Below are 18,103 nucleotides of genomic sequence, written 5' to 3'. Positions count from 1 at the left end.
TAGCCACGTATGCTTCTCAGAGAAACCAGCTAAAGATCTCCTCTCTCTCTCTCTCTCTCTCTCTCTGGCATCTTTCTCTCTACACTCTGTTCTCCGATTTCTCTCATAATCTCCACCAGAATATCTATTCATTCTCACAAAGAATTTCTGCATTTACGTCGCTTCAGAGGAACTGGATCGGCTCGTTTGCTCAAACAGGAAATTCTTGATTTTGATGCAGCCTTCAAAATTCCTGGAAAACTGAACCAAGGTCAGATATTATATTCTGTTTTTTTTTTTTTTTTATTTCTGTTTCAAAATATTTATTTACGACAAGATATTTTGTTCGGGAATCCTAATATTTCGGTGTATTTTTGGTTTTGGGTTGAAAGTTCCTGTGAAAAAAAAGTTAAAAATGTTATGACTGGCTTCACATCGATTGAACTTGAGAAAATAATCGAGCTCTGGTTTAGTAGAGTCTGTGTTTGATAGGTTTAATTTCCACTTTTTTATAACTTGGAAGAGAGGAATTATAGTTTATCTAGTAATAAATTTTGGGACGTGATATTTAGATATTTTCACTTAATTTCAACCAAGGCATAAATTGGGTCAACTTCTTGTGCTATATGATCTGAAGTTTGTGTTTTCTCAACATTTTTGGAAAATAAATAAATATTTTTCTAACAAAATTCTAATTTTTTAGGGATTTTAATGAACTAATGGAGTGGCAGGGTAACGAGCACAATTATTGATCCTACCAGGAAGTTTGCGTGCAATAAATTGTGTGTTCTAATATTTGATTACTAATGTTGAAGCGTTATTGTAACTGATTGATGAAGGGATTTTTTCAAGCTCTCTGTTTGGTTTCAGGAAAATTTTGAATTAGTCTTTGATACTTGATTGGTAGCAGTTCACGTGGAGGTTTATGATTTTTTACATTGTGACCATACTTATGGGATAAAAAGATTTATGGCGACATCAAAGGAGAGGTGGATTGACAGTTTGCAGTTCTCCTCATTGTTTTGGCCACCTCCACAAGATGCTGGGCAACGGAAGGTATGGGTTTTCTATCTTACACATTTCTTAAATTTGCATTCATCTCGATATATTTTATCTGATTGTGTTGAATGATGTAGTTTCCCGCTGATTGCATGCTGCATGTTTTAGTTGCTGATTAGGTCCATGGCGCATGACTTTATTTATTTATTTTATTTTTTATTTTTTTATGTTTGAGCAGGGTCGTGTTTTATTAAATGGGCTCCTTATAATTTAGTACATTTAAAAATTTGCCTTACCATTGCTGAAGGTTTTCACTGCTATTTGTTATGGGAAAGGTCTCATGTGCCCAACATTAAAGTTTTAGGTGTTTGTTTCTATGTTCTGGACCATTGATTTCCATCTTACGTGGAGCTCCTGACTCCCAAAAGAAAATTTTGTGAACTTGGGTACTTGCGCATCTATAATTTGTATTTTGTGTTGTAACTACTTTTGAGTTCAAGCACAAATATTGCTGTTTCAGATAGTGCTACTTTCATTAGTTCAGGTGCTCATTTAACAGTCAAAAGCTTTTGGCTTTAGGCATGTTAGGTAATGACTTCGTCTTGTAGGGTGCCCAGAACAGGTATTGTTGAAGTGAGTTTTTGAAGAAATTAGAATAAAAATGCAGAATTTTCAGAATCTAGAAAGGAAGAAAAACTATGGGAAGCAACACTGACTGTGGAGATGAGTGTTATAGATGTTTTGAAAGAGCAAATTATCATAATTGAATGTTGAACAATGGTTTGTACTCCAGGGAGGTGAAATTTATGTTGAAAAAATAAAGTATTCTCAAAGGAATCCTTGTCTTCAATGCATCACCTCGCGTGTAGGCAGTGTTCATTTCTTTCCATCACAGTCTGTATATGTATACAATTTCATTAAATAGGTGGTGGTGATGTCGAACCGCTTGATTTAAATGTTAAAGCTGTTAGATAGGTTCACGTGTATATTATTTAAATCTTGTCTTTACCACACCCCTTCACGTGCGCCGACGAGGTTTATTTTTTTACATCAAAGCCAAACACGTGCACAATTTGATTAAATGGAGGCAGGAGACTCGAGCCCTCTATGTCTGTCTCTGAAGGGACTTGTTGTAAATAGTATTTAAATAATACACATTATTTTCTCTGTAAGTTCCTAGATTTAATGGTTCAACAACAAGGATAAGATACGAAAGCGTTTGTAGTATCATAATACAATTGATTGTATAAATGCAAAGGTCCCAGTACTTCTTCTTTTCTTGAAGATTTGAACTTCTAGTTTTTACATATCTAGTTCCTCCAATGGTGAGAAGCCATTTTATTACTATAACTTTTTAATTAAATCATACTGTTTATATGTAAATTTTTTATTTTTGATGTCTTCCTTTAGGTTACATGTGAACATTTTAACAATTTTGTCTTTTCTTGTCCATAGGCACAAATTACTGCCTATGTTGAGTACTTTGGTCAGTTCACATCAGAACAATTTCCTGAAGATATGTCGGAGGTTTGTCTATTCTTTTATATTTGATACCCTTTTTATGGGGATCAAACAATGAAGGGAACTTTTCAACTCTCTTTCATCACACTACGTTTAGGTACTTCTTTACAGTCATAAGGTATATGATTCTAACTGGTAACTTACTGGTTTTGCAGCTGATCCGGAGCCGATATCCCTCCAAGGAAAATCGACTTTTTGATGATGTTTTGGGTATAATTATTTCTTTTAATGACTATATTATGATTAATCCCCACTTATAACTTTATCATGCCAAAATATAATGTTTCCAGCCCAGTTTATGCTGCAGAATGACTTGTGTGTTTCACTGGTTTCCAGCAACGTTTGTTCTTCACCATCCGGAGCATGGTCATGCTGTTATTCTTCCCATTATTTCGTGTATCATTGATGGTACAATAAAGTATGATAGAAGTGGTCCTCCATTTGCTTCTTTCATTTTTTTGGTCTGCCCCAGCAGTGAGGTATTAAAACACTGGAGCAAATTATTGCTTGATGTAGTTATCTGTTTCCTTAATGAAAAAGGTTTTAGCACGTTTAGAGCTTCTGTTATTGGATTTTTCTCTTTTCATTTCACTAGTAGTATTGACTAAAGATTATCAATTGTTAAAGAAATTCACCAATTGTATTCTGAGCAGTGGGCGCTTGCATGTGGGGAGATACTAATGACTCAATCTTTGATTTCAGAATGAGTATTCTGAGCAGTGGGCGCTTGCATGTGGGGAGATACTACGAATCTTGACTCACTATAATCGCCCACTTCACAAGATTGAATACCCCAATAATGAGGCAGATAGAAGCAGCACTGGAATTCATGCTTCAACAAGTAAATCAACAGATGCAGAACCTTCTTTGCCTTTCTCCCAACAAGAAAAGAAACCATTGAGGCCATTGTCTCCCTGGATTACTGATATATTGCTTGCTGCACCTGTTGGTATTAGAAGTGATTACTTCCGTTGGTAAGTGAGTGAATTTGATTTCATAGTGTTTATTTAATCAAATTATATTCATAAGTAGTACATGTATTGAATAAAATTATATTCATAACAATAAATAATGAAAATTTACTAAGGCCCCGTTTGATTCCTATTTTTATCAAAATGCATTTTTTTCTTTCTTCTTTTTAACCACACATTCTTCATTGAAATAATAGTACACCTAAATCAAAAACTTTTCTTTATTTTTCATCCACACATTCCCCATCAATCTACTATTCTAAAATTCATTTTTCCAACAAAATGGGTGTGAAACACCCTCTAATATTTTTTTTATAACAATAACTAATGAAAATTTAGTAAATTTTATTCTTTTTCATGGCGGATGAAGCAAGCTTTTCCAAAAACTAGTTCTTGAGAATACTAATATGAAATCTTTACAAAGCATAGTTTGTACTTGATAAAGTGAGTTGGATACTTCATATGTGGGGGGAAAGAAGAGATTGATCATTGTTGTGAATCATGAGTTTATGACCATCCATCTTACAACTGTGCTATTTGGGAAGGGAAATCAGTCAATTGATTTCCCTAAGTCGGTTTAATTTTTTTTTTTTGCTTGCACATTATCTAATATTCTTAAGATTTTGATAGGGTTCTAACTGAAATATGAGAGCAAAATCAGACTAGAGAATAAACTGCTGTTTGATTGATGAAAACTGAAGAAAATTACAAAACTGAAAAAGAAATAGTAGCCATTGGAGAGGCTAAACTCGCCTTGGGTATCACTTCTCACTACATAAAAGCCTGCCTTCCCTATCTATTCCCCTCTCTATTTATGAAGTCCTAACTGTTTTTGTCCACCTCAGCCTGGCCCTTCCCTTCTCCAGCCTTCTTGATCCTTCTAGAATAGGTGTACTTGATTGGGGCTTATCAGATTTTTGTAGTTACATTTTACAGCTATAGTGTATCCGAGGTTGCGTGTTGTTTTTCCTTCAAATATCATGTAATTCTTGCAAATCAATCAGTGTAAAATATTCTAATTCTCACCATGTTATCTTACCGCTCCTGGGGTTGTAGGACTGCCATTTCTTTCCGACTGATAGCCTTCATTGCAAGCCATTTCAGCCATCCTATTTACGTGCATTCTGAATTGAAAATAATGAATCACATACTTCCATCTATACTATCACATATATATACATAAACTTTCATGACTAGAACCCTAAGGATTTTAAGAATTTTTCATGGTAATTCTTCAAATCTTCAAGGCTTCTCCTCAAGCCCCTGCATTCCCTGCTTGCTAATAACTTTTTCCCATGTAGTTCCTTACAATCTATAGATTAAAATATTTGCAAACTGATTGAAAGAATTTATGAAACAACCCATAGTCTAGTTATTTCTTAATGTAGTGTTTTATCAATTTCTGTGTGTTCTGTACGATCTGGCTGGACAGGATTATTAATTATACATATTATGGCCTTACCGTCACATTATTGCCATAAGTTCCTTGATATCCACCTTCAAATTGGAATGATCTTGGTACACAAGTGTTTAAATTCCTAGAGCTATTGTTTGAAATTTTGCTCCCACACTCGAATAATAATATATTTCTTTTTTCTTTACCATGTGACAATTTTCCACCTACTACTGCACAGAATCTTGTGGTAGCTCTTCTATCAACTTCAGATGGTGCCCAATCAGCATCTTTGTACGATTCACCAGTTGGCTCTCGAGTTTTTTAAAATGAATGTCCCATTCTAAACGTAAGTTTTAGGTGCCATTGAAGTGTGGTTTGTAAGGATTGTGCATAAACTGATACACCACAATGCTTATAGATTTGAAAAGGTTCAAAAGCTTTCCTACTAACCTTTGATAGGAGTTCCGAGCCACCATAAGTTTGTTTCCAGTCTGGGAATCTATGATTTTGCTCAATAGGTAAAGGACTGGTCTATTATACATCCTACCATAATTTAGTTCTTTTGATATCATATACGTGTCGAGAAATCAATATTCCTCCCTAATTTATTCCACCTCAATACTAAAGAAATATTATAACTTGTCTCTGTTTTTGATTTCACATACTCGTACCGAGATCTATCTTAAGCTGATCATCTCTTCAGTATCATTTTCATTCCAAGTTAAGATGGTATCATCCACAATTCCACATATAGGGTTCATTTTGGCTACTGAATATTAAGATCGCAAATGCTAGTAGCCCAGCTGCCACGTTTTCTTCTTCACCATGTTTGACCTTTCCACTATTTACACAAGACATCCCACCATTACCCGTTTACTCCTCTCTAGAAATTTTGGCTCAGACTGGTGGAAGACGATTGGAATCTTTACACTTAGGAAGAAGAAAAATGGTGGCAACCCCAGTACCGGTGTTAGAAATGGAGAAGAGAAGTGATAAGGGCCTTTGTCCTTTTGGACTTCTAATTTTATTGGGATTCTGATATTTTTCTTTTGCAACTCACATACCACCCTTTTTTTTTTTTTTAAATGTAGGACAGTTCAGCTTGTTGATTTCTTAGGTTAAATTCAAGAACATAGTACCGAGTTCACTAATCAAAACCAATTCTAATTTTATCATAACCAATCTGAACCAGTTGGTTTGGTCCTAGCCCCCCATTTCACCCCTTCTAAAGTCCATTAAAATCCATTATTTGCAAAAAATTTCAATCACGTGTGGGCCCCATGTGTCCATTCCAACTGACATTGCAGGTGACATGGGGATTTGGTGGTCAATAATAATCAATGAGAATTTTTACACTTGAGGCTAAAAGACCATAATACCCTTACAAATATTAGGTGCCAAAATGGGTGCTATGCATCGAGAGGTAATGTTGTAACTTGATAGGGAAAGTGGAGGGTGGTAATGTCCTTACAACGTACAATGGTCCCTTGGATATTGATATCCTCTACAAATTGATTAGATAGGGTGCAGATATGGGCCCACTATTGTCAAAAATGTTGGGTTGAAAATTGGTGAAGAATTAAATTAAAGAGATTTGAAAGGGGGCCAAACGGGGGCTTATATTCATTATGGTTGAGTATAGTAATTCTATATTTTAAAAATCCTGGCTGCAATTATCTAGTTTATGCCGAAAATCTAGCGGTGGGCATTTTTTAACATAGCCTTATGAATCGAACCAAAATAGGCCTCCGTTTGGCCCCTTAAATCTCTTTAATTTATTTTTCACCAATTTTCAACCCTACTTTTTTGTTAATTGTGGCATGTTTGCATCCTATCTAATCACTTGGCAAAGGATATCGATATCCTAAGGGACCGTTGGACATTGTAAGAACATTATTACCCTCCATTTTCCCGGTCAATTTACAAAATTACTTCCCAATGCATAGTCCCGTTTTGACACCTAATATTTGTAGTGTGTATTATGGTCTTTTAGCCTCAAGTGTAAAAGCTCCCATTGGTTGTTATTGACCACCAAATTCACACATCACATGCAATGTCAATTGGAATGGATAGGGGCCGGCACGTGGTTGAAAAATCTGGCAAATGATGGATTGTAATTTAATGGACTTTAAAGGGGAGCCAAACGGGGACCAAACAATTAGAATCAACAACTTCAAAGATTTCAACCGTGCTAAAACTTTTGGTTTAACTCCCATTTTTGGCTTTCTCAAGTGTTCATCAATCGTCAACATAAATTTCACCAAATATCAATATCAAACTAATACTCGTGTACACAGTTGTGGACCTGTTAGCAATAACACTTCACTGCAAATAAACTTGTCGGATAATGACTTGATATGAGCATGAACTTATCTTTATCGAAGGATATCCTTGTTTCCCATGGAGAAAAAGTGACATACTATTAACGTCGTCTGTACATGAAAATATTGACTTTGAGTAATAGGTTGAAACTTCTCTACCTTTTGGACAAATTTTCTCGAGGTGTCCATGCTATTGAAGCCTACTTAAATATGGGTAGGTCTTCATTTCAAAACATTGTGTAACCCAGATTGTATCGTTGAACTTAGCACAAGCTAAAATCAATTTTCCAGTCAATTTTTTTCTTTTTATATTTTTGTTCATTGCTTCTAGCTTGATGATGCACCATACTCTACCACACAAAAGAAACTGTGTAATGATACAGTTTGTGGGGAATCTGGATCACTTTCCTGATTCACCCTAGGATGGAAATATCCTCTTCTGAAAAAAAAGGTAACAAAAATTGAGAATAATAACACCACAAACCAAACACAATAATTTGCAAGGAAAACTCGAAAAACCGGAGAAAAACTGTGGATCCTAAGAGAGAGAGATTGCTCTATGTTTAAAATTGTTCAACAACACGATCTCTCACACCCATTCCAAACCTCAAGACGCTCAATAACCTACATGCTAGAAAAATTCATAGTAAACAATAGGAGACAATGCAAGACTACTAAGGATCCAAATTTCACCCTAAGATAGTCCATGACTACCTCATGGATTGGGATGAATAAAACACTGAGAATAAGCCTTTATTTGTTGGTACATAGAAGAGAGTGTTTGGATTTGTATTAGATGTAAGATTCATGTCAATTCCGTTACGCATCCTTTTCAATGTGGGATAATAACAATCAAATTTCTCATTTAGCCCTTGTTTGAACCCTATTTTTGAATAGTGTAATGATGTAAAATGAATGGTTAAAAAATAAGGAAAAATTTTGGATTTACACGTCATATTAATTTATTGAAAAATGTGTAATTAAAATGATGTCAAAACTCTGTTTAAGAATGCATTTTTTTTAAAAAAAAAAGGCCTCAAACATGGGCTTAATTTGGGAAATATCAAGTTAATCCCGATATTGTTAGCCTCCATTGTTGACCCTTTTTTAGTCTCTTTTCATCATACTAGAAGTTAGTCCAGAAAATGCAACCATATGATTGAAAACTAAACTCTAAAATTCTATTTTATTCATCTTAACCCCTTATTTAATATTATTTCCTTCTTTGTGAACAATTGATTTTGGTCTATTCAAAATAACATTTTGAGCTATTAAAAAATTAAAGTTTAAACGACATACCCATGTACCTGTGTCCAAAATTTAGACTCTTTTTAGCCATATCCCCGTATCCTACATTTTAGAAAATAAAAAAATCCGACACTTAGGTACGTAGCCGTACCCGATACCCATGCCCGAGTCCAAGCATCATAGCTAATATCCTTGTCCAAATGAGAAGATCTATTTGCAACTTTGATTCCCCCCCCCCCCCCCAAAAAAAAAGCACGGAGAATAACTTGTAAAATTATGACACAAGCTAATGATATGATGAGAGGCACCAGACTCAATTATCCGTAAGTTTGGATTTTTAGGGAAGAGATTGGGGTTTTATACCTAATTGATCCTTTGAACAGGACCCTATTTCAGCAGAGTTGCTTTTCTTTAAATCATGTCTTCATGGACTCTTTGTTTACTTAGTGAACTGCATGGAAGAAAGTCTAGTTGTCTCTCAATCACATTAATTTTCGCCGCGTTTGATACAGAAGGTGACCAGTATTTGTGACGTCAGTCTATTATTTCATCTTTGGGCTGAGTGCTGGTTCAACTTATGGACCTTAGGAGTGCTATGGCTGATATGGTCTGCCTTAGGGAGGTTTTAAGTTGCGAAAAGCTGCTCGAGGATCTAGTTATTGCCTTGTGTGTTCTAATGCGTCCCTCAAGTCTTGGTGTGATACTTTATCAGTCTGGTGGATGACAATATTCCTCCACATTAACTTCTGTTTCATTGTTTCGGTTAGTTATTTGGCATTGTGTGCTCCAGAGCTTCTTTTGGGCCTTCTTCCTTGGGTGAAGAGTCTGCTAAAAACCACATCATGGGCCTCGGAGGGGAAAATTTGCTTCTTCTTGGACTAATTGTGCCTAGCTTAAAAGCTCAAAAGCGTGGGTGGAAATTGCAAGGAGCAAAGCACCAATTTAACCTTGAAAGTCAATTTGTTTTCTGTATTACTATCTTTAGATTGAGGGGGATTATTGAAGAATTGACTTTCCCTATATAGTAGGAACCTAGATAAGCGGGAAATAAGAAATATCTTCACACCACCTTGAGGGGAATGGTTAGAAGATTTCTCTTCTTCAATCAAATCTTAGACAATCTGGACTTTTATTTTTATTTTATTGTTACTTTTTTTTTAAGATTCAACCTAGCTTTTATCTTTGTTTATGACATATTATGGTAGGTACTCTGAGAAGATTATGGTTGGTACAAATTTATGTCGTTCTTATTTCTCTCAATTATGTTTGCTCTATATATCCAACAATCTAGAATAATATTGAGTTGGCACTATATGAAATTTTTCCTTATATTCATGAAATTGAAATATTCGGGTATTCATAGGTGTGGCGGGGTCATGGGGAGATATGAAGCTGGAGAACTAAAGCCGCCTTCGACAGGTTAGTAGATTTTCTGTTGACATTTTCTACGAGTTTTATATACCTCTTGATGTTTTTATTTTTATACTTTTTGTTCTAACAAGAGCTGGGAAGTTTTTATCAGCCATAATGTTTCTCATATGCTTTCATATTTTAATAATTATCTTTAACTCCTACTAATTTTGTTGTCCCTGCTGCTATTGCTTTTAGACATTTTCTATTTGGGATCTCTTGCATTATATAGAAAAAAGGATTACTTACTATAACTTTGGTGAATACAATTCATAATTATGTTAATATAAGCTGCCCATAATCTTTGTTGATATTATTGACATTAGGGTTCAACTTGAAACCCTAATTTTAGAACCCCTAATTCTTTAAACCTAAATGCTCTGGTTCCATGTAGAAATTTTGGCTGAACTTGATTTGTTCCAAATCCAATCAATCCTATATCAAGTATAATCCTATCTATAAAATCCTATTACCACATTGATTCCTAGCTATACTAGGATATAAGATAGATAGAGACATAACTCTTATTCAATCTGGATCTCCCATTCTAACTGAGATGATAGTTCTGATTTGAAGGCCTTATCTGTTTTTAATATCTTATGTTAGTCAACTAGTTGTTGGTACAAAAATTCAGACCCTTTTTTTCGCCTATAATTAATGACAATCACTAAATATAAAGATCTGTTAATTATAATACACCCAAGCAGACACACTTCTATAAACTAGACCTGAACCTTGTTACTACTTACATAAATAGTGAGACATAAGATTCTAGAGAACGTAGAATAACAAAATGATGCTTAATTTTCTGTCATCATGTGACTTTTTAAGTTGTTAAGTAGTAAACACAAGTTTACAGGATCCTCAATGTTTAGCCATTCTGGGAAGCAATCCAACAAATGGAAAGTTACAGGCAGCCAAAATTGTTATTGGAAATTGGCAATGCAGTGAACCATGACATGGTGCCGAATTATTTATTCATAGGAAATTCTTGTTGGAGATCTTCATGTCTCAGTGTTATGCTCAACACATTTACTTAGACGTATACTTCTAAATTCGAATCTTGAATAGAGACCCATGATGCCATATGCTTCTGTTAGTGTTTGTTCCTAATGAGTATTTATTATTTAGGTTGTTAAACATGAAAACCATTTTAGTTTGGAATGAGGATGACTCATTATTCACTTATATTGTCTTAGCTTCTTCTCAAGGATCTGGAAAGCATCCACAGCCAATACCATCAACTCCTAGATGGGCGGTTGCTAATGGTGCTGGCGTCATACTAAGTGTATGTGATGAGGAAGTAGCTCGTTATGAGACTGCTACCTTAACTGCTGCTGCTGTTCCTGCACTTCTGCTCCCTCCCCCAACAACACCTATGGATGAGCATCTTGTAGCGGGGCTACCAGCTCTTGAGCCATATGCACGCCTATTTCATCGGTATTTTTCTGGGTACTCTTAGAACAATCAATTGATTCAAATAGCTAGCTAAGTTAATCTTCTGGTGTAGGTATTATGCAATCGCTAGTCCAAGTGCTACCCAAAGACTGCTTCTTGGACTTCTAGAAGCTCCACCATCCTGGGCTCCAGATGCACTTGATGCTGCTGTACAACTTGTGGAACTCCTTCGAGCTGCAGAAGACTATGCCTCAGGCATGAGGGTAAGTTCTCTCTCTGCATTTCTTTTTCTTTTTAATATGAATCCGAACCGTTGTTATTATAAAGAGGGGAAGGTTGAATTGAGATGTCTTGAGAAAATTACATAATACTGTGCAGGTGATATCACAAAGAGCTACATATCTGCTTATTAGTTTACCTTACCATGTTTGAGCTACGTATATACTTCCACACCTTCAGATCCATGTGAAAGGAACTTTGTGAAATGATCAAGTGGCCTTATTATTATGGGCTGAATTTCTAGTTTAACGATGCTTATTGTTTATTTGAATTTTCTTTCTTTTAACTTGGGTAAATGGCTGGTTGGTTCAAATTTATGCCTTGATTATCTCAGCCTCTTGTGGCCTGCTGCAATTCCTGATGGAAAAATTGTTTTCCGCTGAATAATATTTATAACTGTTGGATTTATTCCTTTCTTTTGAACTTCATAAGCTCTATCTTAGTTTCCGCCTATTAGGATTTGTGAACCCCAAAAATGGAGACAAAGAAAGAGTAAAGGATTTAACATTGATCTGAAATGTAAAGCTCTACTGAAAGTTTTATATATGCAATGCCTAAATTGACTAAGCTAGATTAACTCTCAGCAATCAGCATTATGTACAAACTATGCCATTGAGTAATCACACACAAAAGATGCAAAAATTACAATTAGTGCCATTTGCTTAACTCCCCCACAAGCCAAAGTTAATCTAGGCCCGTACCTAGAGTTTGTTATTCAACAAAGGAATCGAAGAGCTGGATTTGGGCTTGGTGAGACCATGTGCAGTTTGTTCTTGAGAGGCAACATGAAGCCTAGATCTTTTTTTGCACAATGTTTTCTTGCATAGAATAAAGGCTTATGCATTCTGCCTCAGTAGATAACCAGGACATGGTATGTTGCTTCAGCGAATACCAGGACACCAAATTTGAGCCGATGTTTACACAATATGCGAAGTAGACCTCCTACCATCAATATTCGAGGCCCAATAGACAGAACAATAACCTGCCAAGTGTAGATGGGAACACTTTCGTAGGCACAAGCTATATTCAAAGTCTCCCAGAAAATTGAAGGATACACTTAACTGATCTTTAATGGGACTTGAGGGGGTGAAAAAAATCTATTAAAAAGAAAGAAATCAGAGTCCTGTTAATGGTGACATACTGAAGAGCTTCTACCACACTGCGGTACAATAAAGGAATACAACTAGTTTTAGCTATTTTCTATGCATCTCCTCAAGCTAGTTCAAATATATCTATCATTCCCAGCTTGCGATTGCATGAGTTGAAAGTAGGTCTTGGTAGCCACAGGCGGAGCTAGAAATCTTGTTTAGTGCAGGAAAGATTTAATTAAAAAGATTTTAAATAAGGTAATTCAAAATAAATATTAAAAATATAATAAATGTTTCATTTACTGCACCATGAAGCTTTAAATTCATTGGTACGGTTACATTGCGAATTTACATTGCCATTTCTTTGGCATAGACTATTTTGGTGTCATGCTAATGAATCGTGGAACGAGTGCCACCTCTAAGTGAGTGTAGAGTGTATTGAATTAAGCATAACACAATTTTGTTTATTAATCTTTAATATACTGGTGACTTATTTTTGGAAAAGAGCTTGTTTGACTTGCCTAAAAAGAGTTAATGTTACTTTTAATTAACTTTTTGTCTCTACTTTGAATATCTCATTTTTTCTTACCTTTGTGTTACGTTTTGAAAATATCATTTATTTATTCTAATTTCACCCCCCAAAAAAAATTTTATTTTAAATTTTACTTTTTAACTTTGAAATTAAATTTACTTTCTTAGCTTTTATTTTAGTTTTCCAGTTTGTGTTTCAAATCTTTTTTATTGCAATAAGCATGTAGTATAATGTATTCACGACAAATATGCTAATATTTTATTTTCCAAGGTGGTCCTGCACAACAGATTCTTGTTATGAGAATTACTTTATTGATGATATCAGTTCAGCCTAAAAAAATCTTAATTCTTTTGACTATTGGTGCAGCTTCCAAGGAATTGGATGCACTTACATTTCTTGCGTGCAATTGGGATTGCAATGTCCATGAGAGCAGGTATTGCTGCAGATGCTGCAGCTGCTTTGCTTTTCAGAATACTATCTCAACCTGCCTTGCTTTTTCCTCCCCTTAGACAAGTTGATGGTATAGAAGTTCAACATGAACCTCTGGGTGGCTATATTTCTAGTGAGCGAAAGCAGGTACTTCTATTTGTATTCCTTTTCCAATGAATGTCAATGTTGCTATACCATCATTTCCTTAAATATTAACGACTTCAAATAGCAACTGATAAGTATTTCAACAGAGAGAACTGCCGGCAGCGGAAGCAACAGTTGAAGCTACTGCTCAGGGAATTGCATCAATGCTTTGTGCACATGGCCCCGAGGTTGAATGGAGAATATGCACGATATGGGAAGCTGCTTATGGCTTGATTCCTCTAAGTTCCTCTGCAGTTGATCTTCCTGAAATCATTGTTGCGACCCCTCTGCAGCCTCCTATATTATCATGGAATTTGTTCATACCTCTCCTTAAAGTACTTGAGTTTCTTCCTCGTGGAAGTCCATCTGAAACTTGTCTTATGAAGATATTTGTTGCTACTGTTGAAGCAATTCTCCAGAGAACATTTCCACCAGAATCCTCAAGAGAACAAATCAGAAAAACCAGATATTCATTTGGGTCTGCCTCCAAAAATCTTGCTGTGGCCGAGCTTCGCACGATGGTCCACTCACTGTTCTTAGAGTCATCTGCCACTGTGGAACTTGCCTCTCGCCTTCTTTTTGTTGTATTAACTGTCTGTGTCAGTCACGAAGCGCAGCTAAATGTGAGTAAGCGACCCAAAGGTGAACGTTGTCGTCATTCCCACAAAGTAGATGCAGATTCACAAGGAGCCACTAGAAAGCAAAAGGACAGGGGAAGTAAACAAGGGAAGAAACAAGGGCCTGTGGCAGCATTTGATTCTTATGTTGTTGCTGCCGTTTGTGCTCTATCCTGGGAACTCCAGCTTTTTCCTTTGATTTCCAAAGGGAGTAATTACTCTGATCCCAAAACTATATCTAATATGGCAAAGCCTGCGGAAATAATTGGATCGCCCAGCGAGTTAAGGAATGGCATTGACTCTGCAGTTTATCATACTCGCCGGATATTGGCTATTCTAGAGGCACTTTTTTCTTTGAAGCCATCTTCTATTGGCACGTCATGGAGTTACAGTTCAAATGAAATTGTGGCTGCAGCAATGGTTGCTGCTCATGTTTCTGATCTGTTTAGACATTCAAAGGCTTGCATGCGTGCTCTTTCTATCTTGATAAGATGCAAATGGGACAACGAAATTCACTCAAGGGCATCTTCACTTTTTAACCTAATTGATATTCATAGCAAAGTTGTAGCATCCATTATCACCAAAGCAGAGCCACTGGAAGCACAAATACTGCATATGCCATTATTGAAGGGGATTCCTTCTTCTTTCCATGAAGAAAAACATAATACATGCTCTAGCAGTAGCCACCTAGAATCAGGGAAGCAATCGTCAATGCAGTCAACTAACTTGCCTGGTTCAAAGGCTTTACTGAACTGCGAGAAGCCTTCCCGTTCCAGTGAAGTTGAAAAGGTTCCAGTGGGAAAAGAATTTGCAAGTTTTCCAACAGATGCTTCAGATTTGGCCAACTTTTTGACAATGGACAGGCATATAGGTTTTAATTGCTGTGCTCAAGTTCTTCTTAGGTCTGTACTGGCAGAAAAACAAGAATTGTGTTTTTCTGTTGTTTCATTGCTTTGGCACAAGTTGATAGCTTCACCTGAAACACAGCCAAGTGCTGAAAGCACCTCAGCCCAGCAAGGATGGAGGCAGGTAATCTGTCAAATTCTCTATGTCAATTTTCAGCTTTACTAATCATATTTTAAGTAACACAATATGCATATAGTAAGATTTAACATTACTTGTATTCTATTCTGCTGCTCTCTGTGAAGTTCATGTATCAAAAGCCTGACCATCTTAGCTAGCTTCCCTTGCTTTATTCACTATTGGTTCTTGATATTTTCCTTTTCCATTCCTTTTCAACTTATTAGTTGAGATATTATACCTCTGCAACAGATAGTGAATATGTTGATTATGTTCACTAGCGTCAGTAGACAGTAAATAAATGGATGCAATGCATGATTTCAGAGGACTCCAATCTATGGAAAGACATAACTAATTTTGTTCTGTAACTATAGGTGGTTGATGCATTATGCAATGTTGTAGCGGCATCACCAGCGAAAGCTGCGACAGCTATCATTCTCCAGGTCCAGAATACTCAACGAGTTTGTTAACTTCAATTTCGACTATTTTTACCATATTTTTTATTATGGGACGCGAAAGAGCTTGAAAAATCATTTCGTCCTTTGGTTTTAAGAAAATATGGATTAATGATTTCGTTAGGTTAAATGGCATTAGTGAGTTATATTTTAAGTGCCTAAATGTCAGTCTTCCGATTATGGTTTAGTTTGATTTCAGTTTCTGTCATTTTGTCACATCCATTGTTGTGTGTATTTGTCAGGCTGATAGGGAAATGAAGCCTTGGGTTACTAAAGATGATGAACTTGGTCAAAAGATGTGGAGGATTAACGAACGAATTGTGAAACTGATTGTGGAGGTAATGAGAAATCATGAAGCCCTTGAATCACTGGTTATTCTGGCTAGTGCATCGGACCTCCTCCTACGAGCCACAGATGGACTGCTCATTGATGGAGGGGCATGCACTTCACCGCAGCTGGAGGTAACTTTTTAGATTAGTATCATCCTTTTTACTTTATATCTACCATGAAATCTGTGTGCGACCAGGTTAACCATTTTAAGCGTTCTCCTTAGTGTGTTTCTTGGAAAATATACTTTTATTTTGGTATTTGATGAATGAATCTCTATTTTCTATTGCTTTTGTAAATTAATAACAAGATTACACGCAAAATGTTGGACAGCTATTGGAAGTTACAGCTAGAGCAGTTCAACCAGTGCTTGGGTTGGGAGAATCGGGGCTAGCGGTTGCTGATGGCCTCTTAAACTTGTTAAAGGTATAAAATTTCTGTAATTAACACGTTCAATGATATGCCAAAAAGTTTTAGGAACAGAAGCTGTTGTGAACTTTCAACTGAGGGGTTTCTTATTTGGCGAAGGCTCGTCTCACTGGGATCCACAATAAATCCTTTTCGTGTCATATGATGTTATGTCCCCACATGAAACCTTCAGAATAAGTATGCATATACATGCATACTTGTATATATATAGTAAAACCTTGATAAATGTTCAATAAATTAATAACCTCATTTAAATAATAAAATTTCCTAATCTTGACTCGGGCCACCGTACTCAAACCGAACTCAACTCATCCCTAATTTTTTTGCAATGCATACACACGTTTGGCATACTTTCCATTTCTAGTAAGTAATTCATAAAAATTAGAATGCTTGAAATGCTTCTTTTGGAGAAATTGGTAGAACACATCTATTATCTGAATTATGATCATCTTCGGTGAACGTATTTAGTACTCCTTGAATAATTTCTTTGCCAGTAATCTCCTCACATGATCTATCGATAAATGAATAATTTATTTATTTATCAATGAACTTCTAACTCTAAAATAAAAGTTTCTCGGTCCCAACATTATTATTTTATAGAGGTGTTACTTTATTTTGTGAAATGGAATCTCATTTTCCCTGATGAGGAGGTGATGCATCGTGATGAATATAATGAATGCTGTGGTACATATTGCAACTCTTGACTGTACAATTTAAAATGGAAGCCGACTAATATGGTTTATCTGGGATTAATATATGCAGTGTCGCCTCCCAGCTACAGTTCGTTGCATTTCTCATCCAAGTGCGCATCTCCGTGCTCTCAGCACATCAGTTCTTCGTGCTATTTTACATGCTAGTTCACTAAAATCAAGTAGCGAACAAGTGGATAGAAGTGGCATTTGCAGTCCATATCAGTATCTAAATGTAAGCATTACCAATTGGCAAGCAGATATTGAAAAGTGTTTGATATGGGAATCCCGAAGCCGTCTAGCAACTGGCCTGCCTGTCCAATTTGTTGGTTCTGCCGCAAAGGAATTAGGCTTCACTATACCCGTTTTGTAACTACCCTAACACATGGCGACCCCATAAGGTTTGTGTTATGAATTACATAACTGGTTTGTTAGCAGAGTCTACATACCTGCAGGAGATTATGATTCATGTATAGTGAATTCTTGGACCACGTCTTTTTGCTTGCTCTTCTTTGATTTATTTGGAAGTCTTGAATTTGATTCCAAGTAGATGTATAATGGTACCAATATTTGTCAGATGTTGAAGTGTGGATCTGATTTGGGTATTTACCACTTAAATTCTCATGTAACTATACTTTTCTTTATTTCCTCCAGTCCCATTGCTCTTTTCGTATGGTTGTCGTATGGTTGAAATGGTGACAAATCTTTATGATATTAATAGTGGCAATACGTCACTGGCATGCTTCTTATACGGTAGGAATGGACAGTAAGCACGTAGGATAAGCTTTTAGCTTCATTTTATTTAGCAACACTGTCCACAGAAATGATCTCCTACCCATGTTGGGTAGGAA

At 36.0% G+C, this 18,103-nt stretch overlaps 1 protein-coding gene across 5 annotated transcripts; it reads left to right on the top strand.

Moving 5' to 3' along the window:
- On the top strand, window positions 1-17,905 carry LOC111372238 (protein GIGANTEA-like). Of its 5 annotated transcripts, XM_022994470.1 has the most exons (16): window positions 35-250; window positions 683-761; window positions 850-1,035; window positions 2,434-2,505; window positions 2,655-2,709; window positions 2,836-2,978; window positions 3,202-3,473; window positions 9,799-9,854; window positions 11,045-11,285; window positions 11,356-11,506; window positions 13,509-13,718; window positions 13,823-15,361; window positions 15,727-15,813; window positions 16,050-16,268; window positions 16,468-16,560; window positions 17,326-17,905. In XM_022994470.1, the coding sequence occupies exons 3-16, from the start codon at window positions 949-951 to the stop codon at window positions 17,623-17,625; spliced, it is 3,525 nt and encodes a 1,174-aa protein (XP_022850238.1). In that variant the 5' UTR covers window positions 35-250; window positions 683-761; window positions 850-948; the 3' UTR covers window positions 17,626-17,905. The 5 variants fall into 5 exon arrangements, with proteins under 5 accessions (XP_022850239.1, XP_022850240.1, XP_022850237.1 ...); XM_022994471.1 differs by lacking the exon at window positions 683-761 and having other exon boundaries at window positions 1-250; window positions 11,057-11,285; XM_022994472.1 differs by lacking the exon at window positions 683-761 and having other exon boundaries at window positions 1-250; window positions 15,727-15,795.
- Window positions 17,906-18,103: the final 198 nt, after the last annotated feature.

The sequence above is a fragment of the Olea europaea genome, chromosome 23 (assembly GCF_002742605.1).
Source record: "Olea europaea var. sylvestris chromosome 23, O_europaea_v1, whole genome shotgun sequence".
Taxonomy (NCBI): Eukaryota; Viridiplantae; Streptophyta; class Magnoliopsida; order Lamiales; family Oleaceae; genus Olea; species Olea europaea.
This window is presented reverse-complemented; position numbering and strand designations above follow the sequence as displayed.